Source organism: Pocillopora verrucosa, chromosome 5 (assembly GCF_036669915.1).
Source record: "Pocillopora verrucosa isolate sample1 chromosome 5, ASM3666991v2, whole genome shotgun sequence".
Lineage (NCBI taxonomy): Eukaryota > Metazoa > Cnidaria > Anthozoa > Scleractinia > Pocilloporidae > Pocillopora > Pocillopora verrucosa.
The window spans coordinates 18,841,876-18,864,449 of NC_089316.1; the positions used below are offsets into that span (position 1 = coordinate 18,841,876).

General features: G+C 36.2%; 1 protein-coding gene and 1 pseudogene across 1 annotated transcript; both read right to left on the reverse strand.

The window, feature by feature from the left end:
- LOC131768810 (uromodulin-like) overlaps nt 1-22,574 on the reverse strand; it is a 233,972-nt pseudogene that overhangs the window by 72,064 nt on the left and 139,334 nt on the right.
- On the reverse strand, nt 629-15,757 carry LOC131774208 (G-protein coupled receptor GRL101-like). The gene is made up of 22 exons (XM_066167298.1): nt 15,685-15,757; nt 14,285-14,356; nt 13,456-13,527; nt 12,522-12,593; nt 11,733-11,804; nt 10,569-10,640; nt 9,994-10,065; nt 9,255-9,326; nt 8,812-8,883; nt 8,521-8,592; nt 7,087-8,083; nt 6,662-6,743; nt 6,171-6,233; nt 5,951-6,031; nt 5,267-5,311; nt 4,601-4,651; nt 3,941-3,991; nt 3,215-3,262; nt 2,938-2,994; nt 1,889-1,966; nt 1,382-1,436; nt 629-842 (listed from the first exon to the last, which is right to left on the reverse strand). The coding sequence occupies exons 2-21, from the start codon at nt 14,341-14,343 to the stop codon at nt 1,402-1,404; spliced, it is 2,223 nt and encodes a 740-aa protein (XP_066023395.1). The 5' UTR covers nt 14,344-14,356; nt 15,685-15,757; the 3' UTR covers nt 629-842; nt 1,382-1,401.

Consider the following 22,574-nt stretch of genomic DNA (forward strand, 5'->3'; position numbering starts at 1 on the left):
AAAAATTCTAAAATTCAACTATTTAGATTACTACTTGGGTAACTTAATAAACTGCCAAAAAACTGATTAATGACTTCTCATCCAATAACTATTCTTTTGTTACATTTTTAATTATTCTTCTTTAAGAGATAGTGATGAAATAGAAAAAAAAAAAACAAAACAAAAAGATATCGATGCTTAGCTGTGGAACTGGGGTATTTATATAGTTGTTATGATCATGCAGAGTCTCTCAAACTAAAGCCCAGGCCGTAACATTTTCTGAGTTCTTTCATATAATCTGAAGCCCCAAATAACCGTTACTGTAACTCTTACTAAATAAAATTCTCGTAAACGAGTAAAAAAGTTTTATGAAATTAACTATTTAGATCATCAGGATATTATTAAATATTAACGATGTGAGATGTTAAACAGTAAATGCTTTGTTTCTTTTAGATTAAAGAACCTAGAAATGAGCTATTAATCGCTAATGCGATTTTAAAATATGCTAAAAGAAAAACACTAACAGGTAGTTAAACTTGTCAAAGTCAACACACATACACACACAAAAACTAAATAAAATAAACAAACAAAAAATAAACATTAAAAAGAAAACAGACAAGATCAAACCGAAATGAAGACAGAACTGCCATCACACGCCCATTCAGAGATAGCGCCCAATATGTTCAATAGCATGTTATGCAATCCATAGTTCAGCTAACTAACTTATGTTATTATTTTATCGAAGGGAAAATAAACAAAAAGGATTGTTTTGACTAAGATACTTCCACAGACACTACATAATGATTACTAGAACTCCATTTCTTCTTGAATTCTTGAATTCTCTTCTTCAGTCCTTACGGTCTCTTTAGTAATGGAAGGAGTAAAAGCACGTTGATTTATTTATTGCAAAACGTGTGTATTAATAATTTGTTTGCTTGATCAACCAACCGTCAGTCGGTCAACTGGTTCAGGCTTCTGACTTAGCACGCAGCTAGAAAATGAAACAGTTTATTGCCATGCCCACAGCAAGGGAAACAGTCAGGCAGACAGTCAGGCAGAAAGTCAAGCAGATAGTTATACCATCTGTCTGTCAGCTTAATCAGTTAATGTAATCTGACGGCGTAGTGGCCAGCTCACCAGTTGGTCCGTTGACCAGACAGTATTATTAAGATTATGAAGAGGTTCTAGAGACTGAAGGTTCAAGAAATCAGAAGTCAACAGCCCATGCATGTACACGGAAATACATCAGAGCAAAAGTACGAAAATTTCACCCTTCATCTCAAATCTGAAACTAGTTTCATAAGTTTGATAAGATATCAGAAAGTGCAGAAATTTTTTAAAGGTTTTTCGCACCCTTCAGTCAGTGGTACTCACTATTGAAGAAGACACAACAAACATTTACCTTGGTTCGAAAAGCAAGAACTAAAGTCTGGTATCAAAAACCTCTTCTTCCCCTGCTTGGAATACGAAAAGAGAAAAATGTATATATTAAGCCACTTAATCAGAATTTATTATTGCTAACACAATTCTAACTTGTCTGTGTTAAAGAGTTTTAAAAGTTGAGGTTCACGACGTCATAAGCCTCGCTCCTAATTAATTAGCTGTACCACGTGGCAGCTATGTTTCCTCCATCTAAGCAAACATCTTTATAGCTAAGAAATGTTACAAAAAGTGAGAGAGCTCTAGAAGATTCAAAGGTGCCATATTTAGTGTCAGTATTGCAACTCAGGTCTTGGCCGTTCACTGTGACGAAGTACAATGTACTCGAGTATTCCTCTTTTCTCTTAATTCAATCACTTCTGATGTGGACCGCTGCGTTTCAACTTTCCTCAGACAATAACGTGGACAGATTATGTGTTAATTCATGACCACTTCGAGTCAATGTTGGCTGATTTATAAAGAATTCTACCTTTCTCTGTGTCCTCCATGTCAGGCTCAAGCCGCTTCTTTTCTTCTTCTTCTTCTTCTTCTTCTTCTGCCTTTTGAGCTTTTATAAAAGATGATTAATTGAACAAAAAGTGAATTAGAACTCAGTCTTTCAATTTATTTCTTTTTCCTTTACTTCAGCATGTTTATGAATCATTCATTTTTCATTGGCTACCAAGATGAAAGATATGCCTTAATAACTAATCTGGTGCCTTAACCTCTTGAGTGAGAAACAAAAAAACCCTCCCTCTCCTTTACCTTCATCACTAGGTATTGGAATTTCTTCACTCTCCACTTTCTCCTCAGATTTGCCATCTGTGTGATAGCAAAGTTATTTATTAGAATGAGGTAAAGTACATAAATATATAAAGTTGTCTAGATGGTAAACTCGGCCCATGGCCCTTCTATTAAATCAGTAAATTGGCCCAGTTAGCTTTAAATTTATAAAAAATACATAATTGATAATAATCACGATAATAATAATAAAGCTTGTATAGTATGCAAAAATAACTAGGTGAAAGTTATGATAAATAATCTATAGTTCTTAAAAAAAAATGAATCGTTGTATTTACCTTCCCTAGTTAGCTCTTCTGTGTCAAGCTTTTTTTCTCCTTCTGAAGAAATTGAATTAGAACATATTGTACCTATTAAATGATGTTCATTTGAAGTATTGCAATTGACGAAGGTCAACGTTTGCCACCAATTCATCAACCTCTTTTGTCTCAGTTGCTTCAGATACTGAATAAGTGCGTATACAACGCCTACACGTAAATGCCCTGGAAATTTAACTCGACTGACGCAGAGAGCCGAAATTGAACGAGGCAAAGCTGGTGCCCTCTTCCGTCTTCCCCAGAAGACAATGTATTTGATAAAAGGTACATTAGTACTCAGCCATTCAATCTTGTTTTTACTGAAGCATTTCATGAAATATTTTTTTTGTTTCTTTTTTTCAGCGACTACTTAGGTGAAAGATATGTTTCCATAACCTCCTTAACCTCTTGAGTGACCAATTAAAGCTACCCTCTCCTTTACCTTTGTCACTTGCCCTTGGAATCTCTTCACTCTCCACCTGCTCCACAGATTTGTCAGCTGTGTGATAGCAAAGTTATCACTTAAGATGAAGTATAAGGACCTTAAGACTGACGTATATAAAGCAATAGACTTGCCCTCACTGTCACTTTGTGAGTAAGCCAGGAAATTGGCCCAGATGGCAGATAAGTTCAAGAAAAGGTGACTTCCACTATATGCGGAAATAAAGGAAACTTATGTCGCACAATGTACATTTCAAGAAAAAAATCATTCTATTTACCTTCCTCAGCTAGCTCTTTAGTCTCAGGCTTTGTCTCTCCTCCTTGGCCTGCAGAAACGTGTACTTAGTAGAAAAAATTTGTAGTCAACGAATGATATTCATTTGAATAATTGAAAATAACGAATCGAAAGTGAAATTGTGGGAGGATCACCAGAGAGAGGACATAAGCGGAAAATTCGGGAGCGATGAAATAGTCGACGGTAAAATTTTGCCACTTCTTAAAGCCTTTGTTCAATTGCCACCAATTTGCCAGATAACTGTTATCCCTGTTGCTTCAGGTACTAAAAGAATACGCACAAAAGACCTCAATGCAGATGCCCTTCAACTTTAAAATATTTCGAATTTCGACTCAGAAAGCGAAAAATGTTTAGACTAAGCTGGTACTCTATTTCAGTCAAACGTTTTTTCAACAACTTAAAATTGAAAATATCTTGACATTAACCAAAGTAAGGTTATGTGTTCACCAAAACCAATGTGTACGACAATTGCCATATATATTTCAATGCTTGTATCAAGAGCCACGAGTTACATCAACAGCGAGCCTCCACATATAAAAAAGGTTCCTGTAAGCACCTTAAACTTCAGTCATTTCTAGTCTCTCCTGTAGTCGGATCTTTCATAAATTCAATGTGAAATAATGGTTTCATAAAAATAGACACTTATCAACATTAGAGCCTTCCGTCAAAGAGTAGACAATCCTAGTTACAAAAGGAGTTCAACATATACCTTCTTTTTGACTTTTTCGTCGATGCTGGCTTTCACCATGATGAACAGCAACTGCAATAAAGAATATCCTTCTTTTAAATAAGTTGCAAATTGTTTGGGAGAGGGTCCAGCGTTGATAACAAATCTTATTTGAGTCCAACTACATTAAAAAATGAATAGAACTACCCCTTCCCTCTATTCCGCCAAAGAGGATTGAAACAGTTTCAAGAAAAATGTGCGAACCTCAACTTTTTTTTACTCACACAACTACCTACCTTTAGCGTGGGAAATTAGAAATTCGCTTTTTGCGTTCGAATCTCCGTCCCATTTCATTTTTTTTTCTTAGAGGTTAGCTTGCTGCTAATAATTATCTATTGATGTTATTAACCAGGTATTACGCAAGAGTCTTCCCACCAAAATATACAACGCCTCATGTTGAGTGCGTTAAAGACATAAATACTTCTAGTTTTGCACAATTTCCTTTCACACCTAGTGTCCGCGAGACTATCAATCCAAAGTTAAAAATCTTTTTTTTTGGAATTTGCAATGACTCGTTACTTTCAGTAGGTAGGGAAGGCTTCTCTTATAAATTCCTTCATAGGAGAAACTTGGAGTCTTTTTGTATAAACTGGTGGTAACAGCCAGCACTAATAATATAGTTTCCTACAAAAAGTTCTTTACCTTCCACAGTCTTTTTAGTGGCTGGTCTGATATCAAAATCATCCTCATAATCTGTTTCAAACAACAAGTAGAGTGAAACATGTCATAACTTTTGTGGTTCGTTTATTCTTCAAATGAATTTTACAGAAAATAATATTCGTATGACGTAATTCAGATACGAAATCTTAAAAAAAAACAAATAAACAAACATAAAATACTTTCGATAAAGTTTACTGTATAGTTTAGTTTCCGCATTGAATGCGCATAAACTTAACAAGTTCTAGCACGATAGATTACTCAGTTGAGTTAAAACTTGGTTAAACTTGTCATACAGCTCGCATTGTTTTACATCTGCGAGTTTGTGCGCATGAGATAGTCTGTTGAAGTCATATTTTTGCAAAAGACAGTTGATTTGATCGAATACTTTCAAGTTCTTTTATTCATTCCTACTACTTTATTTCTTGCAAAGTAGTTGGCGATTTTTAGTAACAGTTGTAAAAAGCGGTTGAAGTCCTAGCTTCAGTACTGATATTGTGAATGAAGCAGCTGTCTACGACTTTATTTCATATATTTTCATGAATGAAGTTTCAAGAGGAAGAACAACAACATCAACTGAAATAATGATAATAATAATAATAATTATAATAATAGGCAGGAAATTTTAATTCAAGTTAGAAGACATTATACCTGAGGAAGATGGAGTCTCATCCCCACCACAGGCTTGTCCCATTGCTGTTGATGGTTCAAATCGTTATGTTAGAGTTATTTATCAGATAATAAAGCAAAAAGGTAAAACATTGAATGATCATTTCAATACGTATCATTCATTTATTAGATCTGTGCCATATTGATAACGATATTACCTTTGTTGCACATGACACCTGTGCAGGTTTCTAATTTAAAGGGATGGGGATCTCAAAGGGGAAGTTCAGAAACTGGGTCGTTGAAAAACTGTCGTCAGAATTGTTGTATGTAACTTGTGAAAAACCAAAGGATTTTTTTTGCAATTATTAACCAAAGGTGACAAAACCAATCAAATTTATGTCATTTGAGGAAACATTTCCTTAATCTTTCCCTAACCAAAATTCACACGTATCAAAATAGAAAAGAATAGTATGTTTCATCATAGGTATTTCAATTTGAAAGAGCTCACCCACTTCAGTGGATTACTTGATTACAGTTGAAATCAGAAAGTCAATCACATATTAACATTAACATCAAAACATTATACATTTATACACATAAGTAATGAATGCGAGTTGTGAGTCGACCTATTAACCTCAAAGATTTACCGTTTGATTCCCTAGTTTTCTAATTGGATAGTTTTGAAATGATGTTTTAAGGAAATAAGCATACATATGGAATACTGACCCGGTTGCGGAGCAGGCAATTCAGGGGCTTCCACTTCTGGGACTTCGTTGTGTTCTATTACTTGCATTTCAATCTGTTCTCCTATGGGTAAGATAATGCAGACACAAAAACAAACAAAAAATGGGATTAAGAAGGGAAGAGAAGAAACGAAGGAAAGGTATTACACACAAAACCATAACGAGGCAAAGAGAATATACACATTGGGAATCACTATATTTACCCTCTTCGTTGTTAGCGTGTTCATGTCCATTTCCGATCTGTCCCTGCTGATTATTTACTCCTTCTAAGTAATAAAATAGCAGTAACATATCTTTTTTGGTCCTCTCCAAACAGAGAATAAACTACTGTTAGGCCTATCCAAATATTTTAAGGAGGAGGCGGGGGGGGGGGGTAAGTTTCTGAAGAAACTGTGGCGCTGCGTCGGTGGAGGAGGAGGAGTATAACACACCAAACTATCTCATCCACATATTGATTTTAAAAAATCCTTCTACCAGTCACATTGTTTCTTTCCCTTGAAATTGAAGACCGAAGCTCAACCATTTATTGCTTTATAATTGCTTGGTTGCCCCTTAATAATTTTTTGAAGTAATATTGATAATTCCAATAATAATTCAAATAAATTTCTGAAGTGCATTGTTCTAATCTCTACTCACACCTATACCCCTTTCAAGGCCTGATTATGATATGTATAAATGGAATATAGCACCGTGCCTTCTTGATTTTGTCCACTGCTGAAAATCGATCGAACATTGGACCACACCTTCCTCAATTTTGCTTTCAAAACAGCTTGAACCTGTACAGTAGAAATTTAGTTAATAAAGTATGTCGGAATATAGATCAAACCGCTTTTAAATTCAAGTTGGTCTCCATGGTTATAACCAACAGCGGAGAAACAAACAAACAACTTTGCGATCATTCATATTTTTTCCATGCCCATTTTTTCTCCTTTTGGGTTATTTTTTTTTTCTGTCATAAGGACATGAGAGAGACCGTCTTTGATTGACAATAGGAAAATTTCCAATAAAAAAAAACCGTTGGGACCGCGGGTGATTGATTCAGATAACTATCTCGCAAAGATGTCTCTTAAAACAACAAATGAAAGAATGTTCCATTCAAAAGCAAGAGAAAAATGGTACCTGTGGAGTAGAAAGGGTATACAGCAGTGGGTTGATAGCTGAATTGATCGGCAAGGCGAACACTGCAATCCACACTGCCAGATCTCCAGGTGGATCAAACGTTTTCTCAACGTGCGACTTAATGCCGATAGCAATGATTGGTATCCAACACAAGAAATCGGTCAGAATAATGAAGAAGACTCTTTTGGCAAGTGCTCTTTCTCTTTTGGCCTGTGCGCTTTGTGCTCTTGCTCGTATTTCACGAACAGTTCCATGCGCACCCAGCCGTCTGCTTGACGACCATGATTTCAACAAGATGGCAACATAAGCAACCGTAATAAATAGGAAAAGAGAAAAATTTAAAACGATGAAGATGGAAGTGGAGAATTCCCAGCCTTCTTGTAATTGCGGGGAAAGTTGCAGGGGCAGGCACACCACGTTCTTGCCATAATACCAGTCACCAAAATATCGCATTCCAGACAACGGAAGGAATGCCATGATGCCTCCCACAAGCCAGATAACTACACACATAATACGGGTCTGCCTTGGTGTAATTTTTGCAAACGTGTAAGGAAACACAATGTTCTTGAGCCTGTCCCATGCAATCAGAGAAATCATCATAACAGACACCTCGCTTGAAAGTACAGACATGGCGCCATTGAAATGGCAAAACCAGCCGGTGCGCCACTCATAGTCGTGCAGGTAGTATTCCCCTGACCATTGCAGGTCTTTTATACCTATAATGATGAGGTAAATACCCATGATGCCATCTGAAATACCCAGATTAACCAACATAATAGACTGGACCATATTGTTATCAGGTAAGAAATACTGCCACCCAACTACAAACACAGACCCAAACAACGAGAGAAGGCCGACAACCCAAAGACTTCTCCTTGGAGCAAGGTTGCGGAACATGGAGTGACAGCTTGCGAAGTTATCATTGAAGGCAAATTCGCAATCGGCATCCTGCCTGAAAAGATCAAGGTGACAGCACATCAGGTTGGTGTCCAGAGTTCTGGAATTAGAAAAAGAAGGGGAAATTAGAAAGGGTACATCGTTAGAACAATGAGAGCAAAATAATAAAGATTGTCGAAAATAAACAATCGGCAAGAAAATAGTGATCTATGCTGAGGCAAAGATAATTGATAAGCATTTTTTCATAAATTAATAGCAATTAGAGAGCCTCGCGAAGCACACCTTAGGCAATGGTATTTAATATCTAAATGTGGCTTGATATCATTTCAGTATTGGAATTGATAGAAGATGTTGGCATGAATGAAAATTTATTGTTCAACTGAACCATAACAGACTGAAGGAAAGAAAATAATTAAAATGGCTGCATCACCCACATCACAATTTGACAATAATTTCTATTTCAAAGGTAATTCAGACAACATTCGCCCCAAATCTCCTATTAAGCCGTCGTGTTAAATTATTATAATGGAGTATTACACTCTGATAATGTGCGGCAAAAGCCCAAAAAAGCCTATGGGGAGCTCAGCCATCAGGTTGTAGTGCATGAACCTGCAAGTTTAAAATAGAAGGTGAAAATTAAGTTAGATTATAATAAATTGTATATCTCATTTTCCCAAGCCTTTCCTTCGACTTTAACAAAATTAAAAATTATACCCAATTAACTATAATACTCTAAATTAACTTCACACCTGCATCTTATCCGATTGCAATACATGCGGCTTTATTGTAGGTACCGTGATAAAGAACTGCCATTTGCAGTGAACTTACAAAAATCGCAGTTCCCGGGCATGACTGAAAGTCGTGCTGGTGACATTTTGTATTTTATTGCCAAAGATACTTCTGTAAAAAGTAATAACATAATTAGTAACTAGCAGATGGAAATCAGGGTCTTGCATTGTCTGATTCTTAAAAATTACACCTGAAGTTGCCGTCGGAACTATCATAGTTCTCAACTATGTTTGTTTGCTTTTTTGATAATATCCACCTTTGCTCAATAAAACCATGTTTATAGCAAGCCACCCTTTTTTTCGTCAAGAAAGTAGATAGTAATAAAATTTCGCTGTTGAGCATTACAATTTACACCACGCCTGTTGGAGATCATGTTAACATTTTCAAAAAAGAATTCCATATTGTACATCTTTCTGTTATGCACATTTGCATCTTTTAAAAAAATTTAAGAAATTGTTTCGTATGTTATCAGCTGTACTCACAGGCCCTTGAGGTTCTTAACGCCCTCGAAAATCTTGTCAGGCAAAGCCTCGATTCTGTTCTCCGAGAGGTGTCTTAAACAGGTAAGGGGGAATTTAAATTAATATACAAGTAACATAGCATAACTAGGCATGGAACATCTAATTTAAACAGCAAAACTGATATCAAAATTATACCACAATTATATCGATCTGGTGACAAAGATTGTGATCCATTTATTATAGAGGCTAGTACTAATAGAGGAAACTAACTATATTTACTAGGGAGGTGGATCCTGATTTTCTATTCCAACTAATATCTGTGCAAGTTAATTCCCTAAGAAAATTAATCGCATGGCCGTTTTAATCCAAACTTTTGCACTTAAGCTCAATATTTATAGACTCAGCTAAATTGAAGCCATTTTTTTCTTTGTTCAAAAAAGCTCTTTTCCTTTCAAGTTAACTTTATCTTTGCGTCTACATAATCTGAAGGACGAATATGAACAAAAATCTCAGTGCACTTGAGCCGTTTATGGCTTAAACGTTAAAAAGAAAAACCTTGCTAATATATGATTATCGAGCGCTTCTTTGGGTATCACCTCTCTCCATATAAATATGGTTAATTTGTAAACATTTTCTTGTCAACATTTATTCACTGAATGAGTTTTTTTTAAATTCATATGAATGGGCTGGTTCTAAAATAGGCTTTAGACTGCAGCAGATCATAATGAAAAATTAACGTTTGAATTCTGGATGTACTCACAACTCGAACAACTCCACTAAGCCCTGGAATTGATCTTCATGAAGCCCCTCAATTTTGTTGTATTCCAATTTCCTGAAAAAGCGCGGTGCAGATGTTAGACTGAAATACACACACGAAGGGATATCTTTAAATCTACTCTTGTCTTAATTATCTTCTGAATTTACTGCAGCACAATTAGCTTCCGGGTTTGATATTTGAATATCACGGAAAAAAAGAAAACATCAGAACTACGTGTAACTTTAATGCTCTCAGGCTAGAGAAACTTTAGAGTTTATTACCAGAAACCTCTGCTTGAGGTCTGGTGTTTAAAGCTGAGTTTGAAAAATAATTAGTAGTCTGTTACCCATTTTTACAAAATTATTTGGGTTACTTTAGTATCTAAGTCAACAAATTCTAAGCTTCTGTCACAAAAAATAACTGTAAGACAGAAAAAAAATTCAGCTGCTCAAAATATATATAAGAAGTGTAAATTGTCAGAAACTAGAAAGCCGATTCATTCACTTCCAGTTGTTACTGCAAGGTGATTCTCAAAGACGACTTTTGATTTTTCTTAACTCAAAGAGAATCTCACTTACAGAAATCTTACAGCTGTAATGTTTTTAAAGATGTATGGCGGTAGATTTCCAAGTTCATTATTTGACAAATCCCTGAAATATAATAATAGCCATAGTTACAAATTTATAATCATAAAATTACCAATATTGATTTATAGAATAAAAAAATTATTGGCGGCTTTTGAAGAACACCTGTTCATAAAATATTGCTTGCCTTCGCAGTAGTTTCCCCAGTTTAACGTACCTATTTTGACTTGCTTAGCTAGCTAGAGGAATATTACAGATGGCTGATATTTTTCAAAATCCAGTAACAAAAAGCTGATTATCACACCATCAAGAAACGATATAGTGCGGACCAAAAGAGCATAAGATAATCCGTGAACATCTCCTGGGATATCATACAGCAAGCTTTTTTCACACAAAATAGAGAAATTGATTACAATTTATACTAAGAAATTTTTGAAGCGCTCTCACAGCGGTGAAAAAAAAAGGACTACAAAAACGCAAAGAGTATCACAATGTTGCTACCTCGCGTGCAGTAATTCAATAATATCCAACTTGAAAATTATCTACGTTAATTACTTATTATTATTTTATTATCACTCCTATTACTTTTATTACCATTGTTTTTATTGCGATTACAATTATTACTAGTGTTGTTACAAGCAAGTGTTTTATCCGAACAAACACAAAAAACAAAGTCACGAAGAAGGTTTTGAGTAATTTTGAGTAATTTTCAACCTCTATGTAGGTCAATCTTTCTCTCCAAAGCACATCTACAAAATAGACCATTCTAAAATTCATCTAAAGAGCTTTACAAAAATTGACCACGAATTTTCATGACACGGAGACAAAAAGTGATCCATAGAGTTTTTTTCCAGATCCTTATGGAGGAGAATGATTCAGGAGTAGTGGGTCTTCTTTTCTTCTGCTGTCCTCATAATCAATCACCTGCGTTAGCGTACTTTCGTCTAGCAACTTATTTATTTTTATCACCGAAACTGTATTGTTTCAGTAGCAAAACATGAGCGCTCGCAAATTTCGATTGCTAGACACATCTTTCAATTTTACCTTATATGTTTCTTTTAACTGAACATGACCGCGCAGTTTTGATAATTTTGCTCTTGGAAAATTGCATCGACCTCGTTTCGCATTTTTCTTTTGTTTAATGATTATTTTACTCACAGATATGTCAGCTTCGACAGGCCGTTAAAAATTCCATCTGGTAAAGTCTTCAATTTGTTATTTGACAGATAGCTGATATGAATGACAAGATAGGAAAGTGGATCTTAATTTGCACCGTTACTTGAAATTGGTAAGTAAAAATACATACAGTCCTGGTCATCAATAATAATAAAAGAGCTGAATATATAGAATCGTGTACAACCAATGCGTGTAATCTAATGAAGAGGGTGGAACAGTTAATACGATGCAATCATCCTAGCTGGTTTGCTATTTTACAGAAAAGAATCAACCAGCTGACAACTTGAAATTTGATCGCACGCCAAGCATTGCTATCTGAGGTTGGCAGAGGCTGATTATCTCTCCTATTCTACTAAATTGATCAATAAAAGGATCATCGAGCCCGTGTTTTGTGAAGACACCTAACTAGTTCACAACAGAGAATGACGTAATGACCAGACACTTTCTTGCACGCATCCATTTCGTTGCTGCGCAACTAAAAGTCTTCTACTTTGATTATCAGAACGACAATGAAGAAACATTTTGAGATTGTACAATTGTTTTCTTTCCGTTTTCAGTTCTGAAGGTAATATCAGAAATTTGAAAACTCAAATATATCCTATAATCTCGTATAATTAGTGACGCAATAATATGGTTACCAGCATCTTATTATATCAATATAATCACATGAGTAACCTTTTTTTGGAATGAAGAACACAATTAAAGCTAACACTCATCCCTTAAGCGCCGTTAAAAACTAATTTCCGAGAAGAGCGTTTGCATATAACTTACAGTTCTTTCAGGCTTTTTAGATCTTGGAATAATTCGGGAGGCAATTCAGTGAAGTTGTTGTCTTGCAGCCATCTGTGTTACAGAAGAAGAATAATCTATTTCGTTTGATCGAGAAAGTTACAAAATGAATAGTCTTCTGGTCATATTGGTACACTAGCGATAAGAGAAAGGAAGAAATGAAGTGAAAAAATAAAAGAATGGCAGAATAAAAACCAAAACACATTTATTTCTAATAACTGCATCGTGTGAAACAATAAAAAAATAGTCATTTGACGATACATGGCAACAAAATGCAATGCCACTCGATGCAATGCAATACGATCAAGTTCTTCGCAGATAGTCAACGAGTGGGAGGGCCAAACTGGAAAATATTTGGATTCAGATCATTATGCACTTACCGAACGGAGTGGGATGGGTCATGTGATAAAACAGAATATTAGAAGGGCAATATCAACAAACCGATAATGGTTTTTCAACCTGACACAATGTTATAAGTTCATCTTTAGTTTATCTCAGTTCTTCAATTTTCATCAACATGGAGCAATAATTTGCATCAGAAGATATATTGATAAACCCTTTTTAGAATGATATTTTGACAAAAGAGGTGTCGATAGAGGTAGTAGAGATGGAAAGTTTTGATCTCGGTAAAAAATTAAGAAAGATGTTTTTCGAGTTGTCATTCTTCATGGGGACTCAGAATTTTTTCTTTGTCCAACGCTCGCGACAACACGAAAAACACCTTTCTTAAAAGAGGTGTCGGTTGTGTGTAATCTGACACATCTGATTTCGTATCATTTCACAATATGAGTCACAGCACAGATCTAGATCTAGTGCATTGCGATCCAGCAAAGGGAAAGTATTAACTGTTACCATGTATAACTTTGTTTTAAAGGCTAACAATGCCTTCAAAAACAGTATCATTCTATTTACTTACAGTTCCTTCAAAATCCTCATTTCTTTGAAGGCCTTTCCATTTATTCCTTTCATGTCGTTGTCATTCAGGCGTCTGCGTTATTCAACATGTAAACCGATGAATAATAGAGTTAAAATACGCCTGAAGTGTATTGCTCTAGGTAAGGGAATCACCTAGGCTTTTCTAGGCTGTTGACCCTGACAGTTATTGATGTTGTATCAATTAAACAAAAATTGGCATCGGTTTCATAAATGATTATTTATTTGTACTAATTTCATCCTATGTACTCATCAAACCACACTGTTGGTACCTCAATACTGGCACCACACACCTGGTGACTGTTGTAAATAGAATGAATCTCTTTACGGTCAGTCCTGGACCCATATTCCTTGTCTTGAATATGACAGTCGGTGTCATTCTTGATACAAGTTCTAGGGTGGTGACTTGGAATTAGGAATCAGATAAACCTGTTAAGGTTCATCTATAAAACAAATACGCTGACAGGCTTTTAGAGCTGTTGTGCAGCAAAAGAGGCCCAACTTAGCCGCACCTCAAGAAAGATATGGCAATATTTTAAGTATCACTGAGTCTGTAAAATTTCTTGTTCTACTGGACACGCGAATTTGGTAAGCTATTAATAACGGGTCTGAAATTGGAGTTTTGTCAGCAGGTGTGAGAGTTAGTCGGGAGGACCCGTCGTGCGTGATTTGTTTGGAGCACAGTATGAGATGAAATAGGCAGGATTTTTTCCCACCTTGGAAACTTGATCTTTAGTTATCTTGAAGTACATAAGACTTACTCCTCGGTAATCTTGAGTTTAAAAACCGCACAGAAAAGAAATGTTACTTACAAATACTGCAACTTTGTGTTATTGTCGAAGATTCTCAGGGGCAGGTTGTGCAACTGCATTTCAGACAAGTACCTAATGATATAGACCCCATGCATAAGTGTTGCACAGCATATAAATAGAAGCAATACATTACCAAATTACTTTATAGTTGGTTAAGTAAACCCAATCTTAATGTGTAACTATAAGGATTGGACTCATTCTTGCAATAATTGCCATCTCAGCTCTTCTACTTTTCATTCCTTGATGAGCTGTATTATGATTTCTCTCGGAAGAAATCAGTGGTATCGCCAAGGGCGTGTCATCCATCTTTTTACTTTTCACTTTCCTATTTATGCAGCTACAGTGATTAGCTCTTGTGAATCGAGTAAACTAATTTTTTTGGAGAGAATTTAATTCTTTATAAAGCTATGACCGTCATTTGAAGCTCAGTGAAAATCAGAGTCAAAACTATGTTTTATACTTAATTCTCATAACTTTCTGCGCCACAAGAACGTGTAATCAGGTGTATTCCGGCGGTAGAAAATTGCAACGCCCTTTTTGAGAATGATAATCATATTAATAGAAGTTCGGAGAGATAATTTTAAATAATGGCAGGAACGAGGGAACCTGAGTAAATACGAAATGTAACACGGAAACTAAGATCGCATTCCCCTTCCCCTTAAGAGAGAGCTGTGTTATCAAATTTCTCCGGGCTTCGTATGGTTGGACCTTCAGTGAGCTTTGCACTTTAATTTTTCTTGCCCTTGATGCGATAATTCCAGCACCTGAAAAACGAATCTCCTTATTCATTGACAGTAAACTTTCACAAAGAGCCTGGATGTCGAGCAGTTAGTGCTTAGAAGCCTAGCTGCATGCTCCTTACTCAAATGTTAGGAAGCATGTTTGCTCTGTTCTGAGTTATAGGCTGCTAAACTTTAATAGAGATATAGCAGAACGGTTTTCATTGCATCTATATATTTTTGCACCTAAAATTATCAGTTTTTAGTTATAAAAAGTAAACTACAGGTTCGCTGATCCATGTGCACCATGTCTTGCGACAAAAAATCATTAAATTTTTTGTTGTTGTTTCGTTTTGTTTTTTTGATACAACTGAGAGATAATGAGGGTTGCCTTTGCCAGCCTTCGAGTAGGTCATCGTAGTTCCTCACCCACAACATACCAATTTTTCCTGAAATCTCCTACGTACGGATTTTAACACAAACCTCCAAATACTGTCATTCTTAATTGTTTCTTTACTATCGGCAGAGGCCTCCTAATACCATTCCAAATATCAAGCTGTCAGTTAGATCTTTAATCATGTTTTAGAGGTAAAATTATTCGCGAGTTATAAACTCTAAAAGAAAATTATCATTGTTATGCGTTGAAGGTGATTTCTAAAAATAGAGAAAAAATCTACTTACAGGTACTCCAGGTCAGTGTTTGTGCTAAAAATATTTGACGGCAATTCCTTTACCGGATTACCGGACAAGGGACTAAAATTTCAATAATAAGAAAATAAAGTTAAAAGTGCATTCAAAACAGGTTAATTGTTGAGGTATTTTCATGCACTTCAAAGTTAGAAACCTCAACAGGAGCAAAAAGAAGTATTTTCCAAAGCTCTCTGATAGAAGTTAGCAGGGGTGAGCGTTGAGAGTACTGCATACAGTGGTCTGGGTTCAAGCCCGCCGACCAGACATTCATGGAATTCTTTTCCCATGACGTCCCAGTTCCAATCCGTGCCTGTTTTATAAATGACTGGATAGTCTTCTAGTCTCGGTAGAGTTTTTCCTCCACCAGATGTTTCCTCTCTTCCTTGTTTACTCTTAAATTTATCATTTTAGGATCATCATGTGAGGTCCCATCATCAGGTGAGGGATCATCATGTAAGGTATTTTTCACTAATAGGATTGTGTTTTCTCAAACCGGAATGAGTAAATACATAGATTAATGATTGTGGCACAATTAAGCCCTGTACGCAAAAATCGCCCTCGACAGGTATGGGTGCTTCACACTTTAATTAAATGAAAGACCAATGCCGAAGGTTTCCGATAAGCATGAGTAGGATACAAATACCAAATCGTTTGCACCTTTATTTTTCTTTCGTTTTTCTTTTGTACGCCATTTCGCTTGAGAATATACTTTCTTTCAACGTAGGACAAGGCTTAAAATTCATATTGTTTCCGAGTCACGCTAGTTTTATGATATTCCAAGGGTATCCATCCGAATCCGAAACGTTTCCAGCTTTTCCACGCTATTTTGGAATGATTGACGCACACGGCCTCGACTTCATGCAAGATCTGTAAAACCCTCTGAAAGTGAAGTTCCACCGGTTAACTTGCCTTTATCTAGTGCCCCGGGAAGAAATGTAGATAAATTGAAACATTTGATCCAACAAATTCAGTTGTTTACTTCATCGATCGTGTGAAATATGTCAGTACGAAAAGTACTATGCAATTTATTCATATTAGTATTTTGAGTTAAGATTCAAATTTTCCAGTGGATAGAAGTAGCTTCTCAGTTCGTTTCGAACTGAGAAGCTACTTGAAAGCCGCACTTGAAATTCCTTCAACCGTTAAATCAAGTCGCATGACGTAACTAGGCGGTAGAAACAGAGGCGGTCACAGATCAAAAATCTCAAACGCACACTTAGAAACGTTACCTTTAACGTGTAAGGCGACTGCACCCAAACTTTGGGCTGAACTGAGACTTTCAGACAATTTAGAAAAAATGGCGACCTTTATTTTAACCGATCAGTCTCAGGAAATTACGAAACGGGAAATGCTAATCCACAATGAATATATAAGACTTTACATCTCATAGTCGAGCTTCGCAACTACGCATTTAGTATTCAGGCGATTAGTCAAACTTTTTCCCTGCGACCAAAGGTTCTCTCATTTAAATTTTAATGGCAACACATATTCAACCCCAAACCCGGTGTATCTAAATGTATTTAGTGAAGTAAAATATTTCACGCGTTGCAATATTATAATATGGTTTACATTCAAATAAATGAAAGAGTACCATCATTACTTCGCTTCTAACGCTCGCCAACAACTCCCAGCGTGCATCGTCGTTAAAAAGCTGGCTTACAATTTTTTAAAATGATTAGCCTTAGTCAAAGGTACTTATGGCTACATATTTGTTAAGTCGAGTCTGCATCCCGCCAAAGAAAATATTTGCGGCTCCCCAGCTCCTTCCAACACATCAAATTGCTTGTTAGCCTTGTTATTTCCTCCAGCACCTTCCATTGTTTCTTCGGAACTTAAAATTCCGGATTTTTGTGAAGATTGTGACCAAAGGGGAGTTTGCCATTTATTTTACTGTATTCTGCCTTTGCAAAAGACATTTTTTTAGAGTTCATCCGCTTTCTCCAATAAAACTTTCTTCTTCCTGGGAGAATTCTTAGTTACACTGTGACTCATGGCTTTCTTCTAGCCTTTCAACAATAGAAAGGCAACAACAGTTGAGTAGACAGCGCACTTCACGAGCCACAAATGGCCAAAAGGGTTTTCAGTGGGCGATACGCAGTGCCGGTTTTTAATTCCATCACACTCTTATTTATGTTCTCCATGTCACACTTTGTTGTTCTTTCTTTTGTTCTAGTGTCAATCTCCTGATATACGTTTTTACCCGGTTGACGGATGCTGGAGCAAACAATACCTTCGACTTTTCAATCAAAGCACGCACTTCCCCGCTCGATCGGCAGATTGTTAGCAGATCCCAAAGGGCTTATGCTCTGGTTGTTGTGCGAGTGCGTTTGAACTTGATCCTCCTGATTAGCATTTTTCTCTTCAGGAATATTTTCGCTGATTACAATCATATTTTGTATAAATTTCTTCTCTTCTCTCGCATCCAAGTGGCGCCTTCCAACTCTTTGGGAATTCTCCAACGATTTCTCTACGCAAGTAGCCTGATCGCGGGGGATTTGGCGAGTTAGACCAAGGGGTTTATATCCATGCTGATCCCAAATTACCGTCTTGATTTCCATGTAATTTACCTTTCTTACGGTCTTTTCCATGGTCGTTTGATTTAACCATCAATTGCGCTTTTCTGTTTCATTCAAGCAGTGTAGAGTTCATCTCCAGTGCCCAATACTGCTTCCTTTTACCCTTTGGTTACCTAATGTGTAACTTAACTTGAAAACTAAAACGTTCTATACCTGCTCTTGAAGTCACCCAGTATCTCCCCTTTTAGGCTCGACAATTAGCAAGGTATACTAATACTTATTCAGATGCGTCTGGGTGCTCCGAGCTTGGCCTGCCCCGATGTAGAACGAAGCTTCTAGCGGTGGAGCTAACACAAGACCACACTACTTGCCGCTATTATTATCATTATTATTATTATTATTTATGCTATCATTGTCATTATCAATATAGTTAATATAATTACTATCATTGATATTGTAAGTACTTTCATTATTAGCTTTTTTCTTTCTGCTTCCTCTGTTTTAATAATGACCACCTAATTCATGCATCAACACCAATTTACGGCCTAATGATAAATATTGAAATAGTGTTTTCATATACAGCGTAGCCTCTTTTTCTTACGTTAAAGGCTATTTCAAACAGCGCATTCAGAGACATATCAAACCCGCAGTCTCAATTTGCACTGAAATCTAAATCTCCATGAAACACAGACCGTACAAACAACGATGAAAGGGTTCATTACAAGTTCATGCGATTTTCAGTGCAGTAAATGCTCTGAGGTATTTTGAATTAAAACAAATTTCATAAAAGTGCAGTATTTTATCCGAGCAAACATGAACAAACTAAAATCAGAGCTACATGTCACAAAAATCTTGGTTGTTCCTTCTGGTCATCTCATATGTATCTCTTACCATGTTGTAAATAAATATAAAGACAACCCCTACTTACAGATAAAGCAGATGGCGGTTGTTTCTAAAAATGCCTGAAGACAAATTCTTTAGCTTGTTTTCGTCAAGAGTCCTTTTACAAGAAAACATATCAAAGTATTGATTAAGTTAAAGATGACGAAAAACCAAAATTTTTCCAAGTATTAAAGCTTTACACAAGAACAACAATAACATCATCAACCTTACTACAAACTCTTTGACTCAAATATGCATGATATCTATTCAAACGATGTTTATCTTACTTCAGTTTTCTCTAATACTACGTAACAGAAAAAAAGCATGCAAAAAGAAAAACAACACAAAAAGGAAAAAAAAAGAAAAAAAAGGGAAATAAAGAAAAAACATCCTTAGCATTCCCGTACACAAACAAGAAAACAACAACAGAAAAAAAAAGTTAAGAGAGAAACAAGACAAAAAAACCAATAAAACAAGTAGCAGCCTTTGTATCCCTGTGTACCACATGCATAGGGATTGAGGAAGGTAGTCGGGGGGGGGAGTTAAGGTTAACTTGAAAAGTCATTTCTTATATTACCAATCATATTCTTCTTAAGAGAGTCTCTGATAAGTTAATGTCTATTTAATTTTCAATTATTCTCTTTTTCCATAGACGCCTTATTTCTTTTAGAAATTGGAAGACTCAAGCATTATTTCGTCACAACATATTTATTTGCGTGATTTATTGCGTTGCTTTAAGCTTGATTTTTAAAAAAGTCGTTGTAGGTAGATTTTGGGCTCAAGTCCCGCTTTCGCTCCACTTTATCGCCCATGCTCCTGCGAAAAGTCTTGAATCTACAGCAATGGAGAGAAAATCGCCATTTTTTTTGTCTTTTCCAGGTAACCAAGGTTCCTATCCTAGCAGAGTTAGTCGTTTCAACCTCTGAAAATTTCTCATAACCTTACACCCTAATGCTCCAAAGAAACTTAGGCTGATAACCGATGAACCGGATTGAGTTTTTCTGATTGATGACTAAAAAGCTTAGCCTTAGCTAATAATATTGTTTATGAACGACGATACACTTTGTGACTTTAACGAATATCTGATCGTTGCAATGTCGTAACTGTTACAGTAATCCCTTTAGTCTTTCGTTGTCCCTGCCCGTCGTTCCTTTATATTGCTTGCATGATTAAGTGGCTAAAAATGTTTTTGGTAAGAACCCAAGTTGCTGATATAGCAACGTATTTATATTTTCAGGTAAATCTGTCAATACCATTATTTAGTTTCGCTTTTCGGGCGTAGATGTCTTTAAAGACATCCATCCATAAGTTAACCATTCGTCAATCTGTTATTTTTCAACAAAAAGGATTTCAATGGCGTCATAGGAAACATCATGATGTTCGAGTTTCTGACGTGGCTTGTTCCTTACTATTATGAAATAAGGGGAGAACGCAAACAATAGTTTACGTAAAGAGCATTTGAAATAGCTTAGACATTTTTCGCAACGTTAGCTCTCTTTGTAATTGAATTCGCTAATGTCAATCACCAGTTCTCTGTGATATATGAAGCGAACGAGTTTTCCTGAACTGATCGATTTATTCCAATTTCCTTTTTAATTGTTGGTTCGGCTTTCTTAATAGCGATAGTCCGTAAAAATGAAGCCAGATGGAAAAGCTGCGGATAGGCAGGTCCACTGTGGGGGTTAAATATTGCTTGTAAACTTGGCTAGGGTTTTTAATCATGAAATTGATATTTTAAGTTCTGTTTGCGTGGGAAAGAACAGCTCAAGGCCATTTGGAAACCCTCAAGAACATGGAAACGAGGCTGCTTGAGAGCAACTTTTCAATGCGTAGGCTGCCTTTGCTCTCACATTTTTGTATTTTTATGATTATGATAATGATTATGATTATGATTAGGATGATGAATGATTATTATTATTATAGAAGGGAGTGGTTGAACACGCTATTCAATTAACTCAGTTTTAGGTGTTTTAATATCCCTGAAAAACTTTAAGTTCAGAGGCTTGTAGCACTGTATGTATGTCGAGTTAGAACAATTTGTTAGTTTCTAAAGCAACATTGAGCTGCAGTGAATTCAGAGCTGGGAAATTTCAGTGCGCTCCCATACCTCCCAGTATGATAAGGTTCCTGGACATTTAAGACTTAGTCTCTCTAAGAGCAGACAGGTGCATTTCGGTCCAAAAAAATGATCTCAAACTATTCCCATGAATCGGTCCAAGTCTAAAATTATTTGAGACCACCTTGGTTTTCCGAAATATTGAAAAATAAATTTTTCCCTGGCGGAAATCGCGTCCGCGTTCAAAGGCCTGTTTTTGACAGTGCCGACCATCATAAATGGCAAAAATTGCAGTGCTCGTCTGTTCACAAAATTCTTCTTCAAGGAATATTTTTTGTTTCGCATATTTAGATCGATCCTTTATGGGAACAAATCACGTACGTTTTTCATTTTCAACGGTTTTTGACATCTGTTTTGCCTCTGCTTCCGTGACCGTCAACATGCAACTTTCAATCTCGCTTCTGCTTTAAAGTCAAACTTGTTCCCGATGACATTTTTATTCAGACTAACTAAAATAAGATAGAGGAATATGCAAATTCAAAACTATATAGTGATTTCGGTGAACTTTTAGCACAACTGGTACATTTCCAAAATTAAAACCAACACTGCATAAAGAGCGAACTCAATAATATATCAGATATCGACGAACAGGGAAAGGTGTGGGTACCGATTTGTCTCCGGTTCACGTAACATTTTCCAATTATGATCTACTCACATTGGCGTCCAATTAGTTAATTTAATTTATAAGTATTCTATTTTTAACATAGATACCTTTTTTCTTGTAGGAAAGGAAAGACTCAAGTACCTTATTGGTACTAATTTTCGCGGGCACTTAATTTCGCGAAAAAAAGGGTTGGCATGTTTCACGGGTTTTTATTTTCGCGATTTGGGTGCAAAATTATTTTCTTTCGAAATCAATTTTCGCGAAATTATTTCGATAATTTTATTATTATTTTACACTTCTTATTGCTGAAAATCATCAACTCATAACAAAACCAAATTATAGAAACCGCATAATATACCAAAGGCATAGTCAAAAACATTATCCTTATGCTTAACGTTCTTTGTTACTGTATAATACATATTTACACTGTAGCCGTGAATTAGACCAGAGCTTGTTTACCACTGCCATAAAGTTATTGGGCCTCTAATCAATTTCAAGGGCGAGCTCAATGTCAGTGAAGGAGTCTTCTGGAGGGAGATCTGTTTGTCCATCTAAGAGGCCGGAGATCCCGGCTTTCTCCCATCCTTTCGCAATGTGTCCCACACCAACAAGACTACTTAGGTGGTTGTAAAGGTCCACCAACCAGACGGTATTAAGTGGTTTTAGGACTGTTAGTCGCAGATCTACATCAATATTAGTGCTGTCGCCTCCCGATTTTATCTGCTGCTTTACTTCTTCCAAGTACCATGTCGTTAACTTGTCC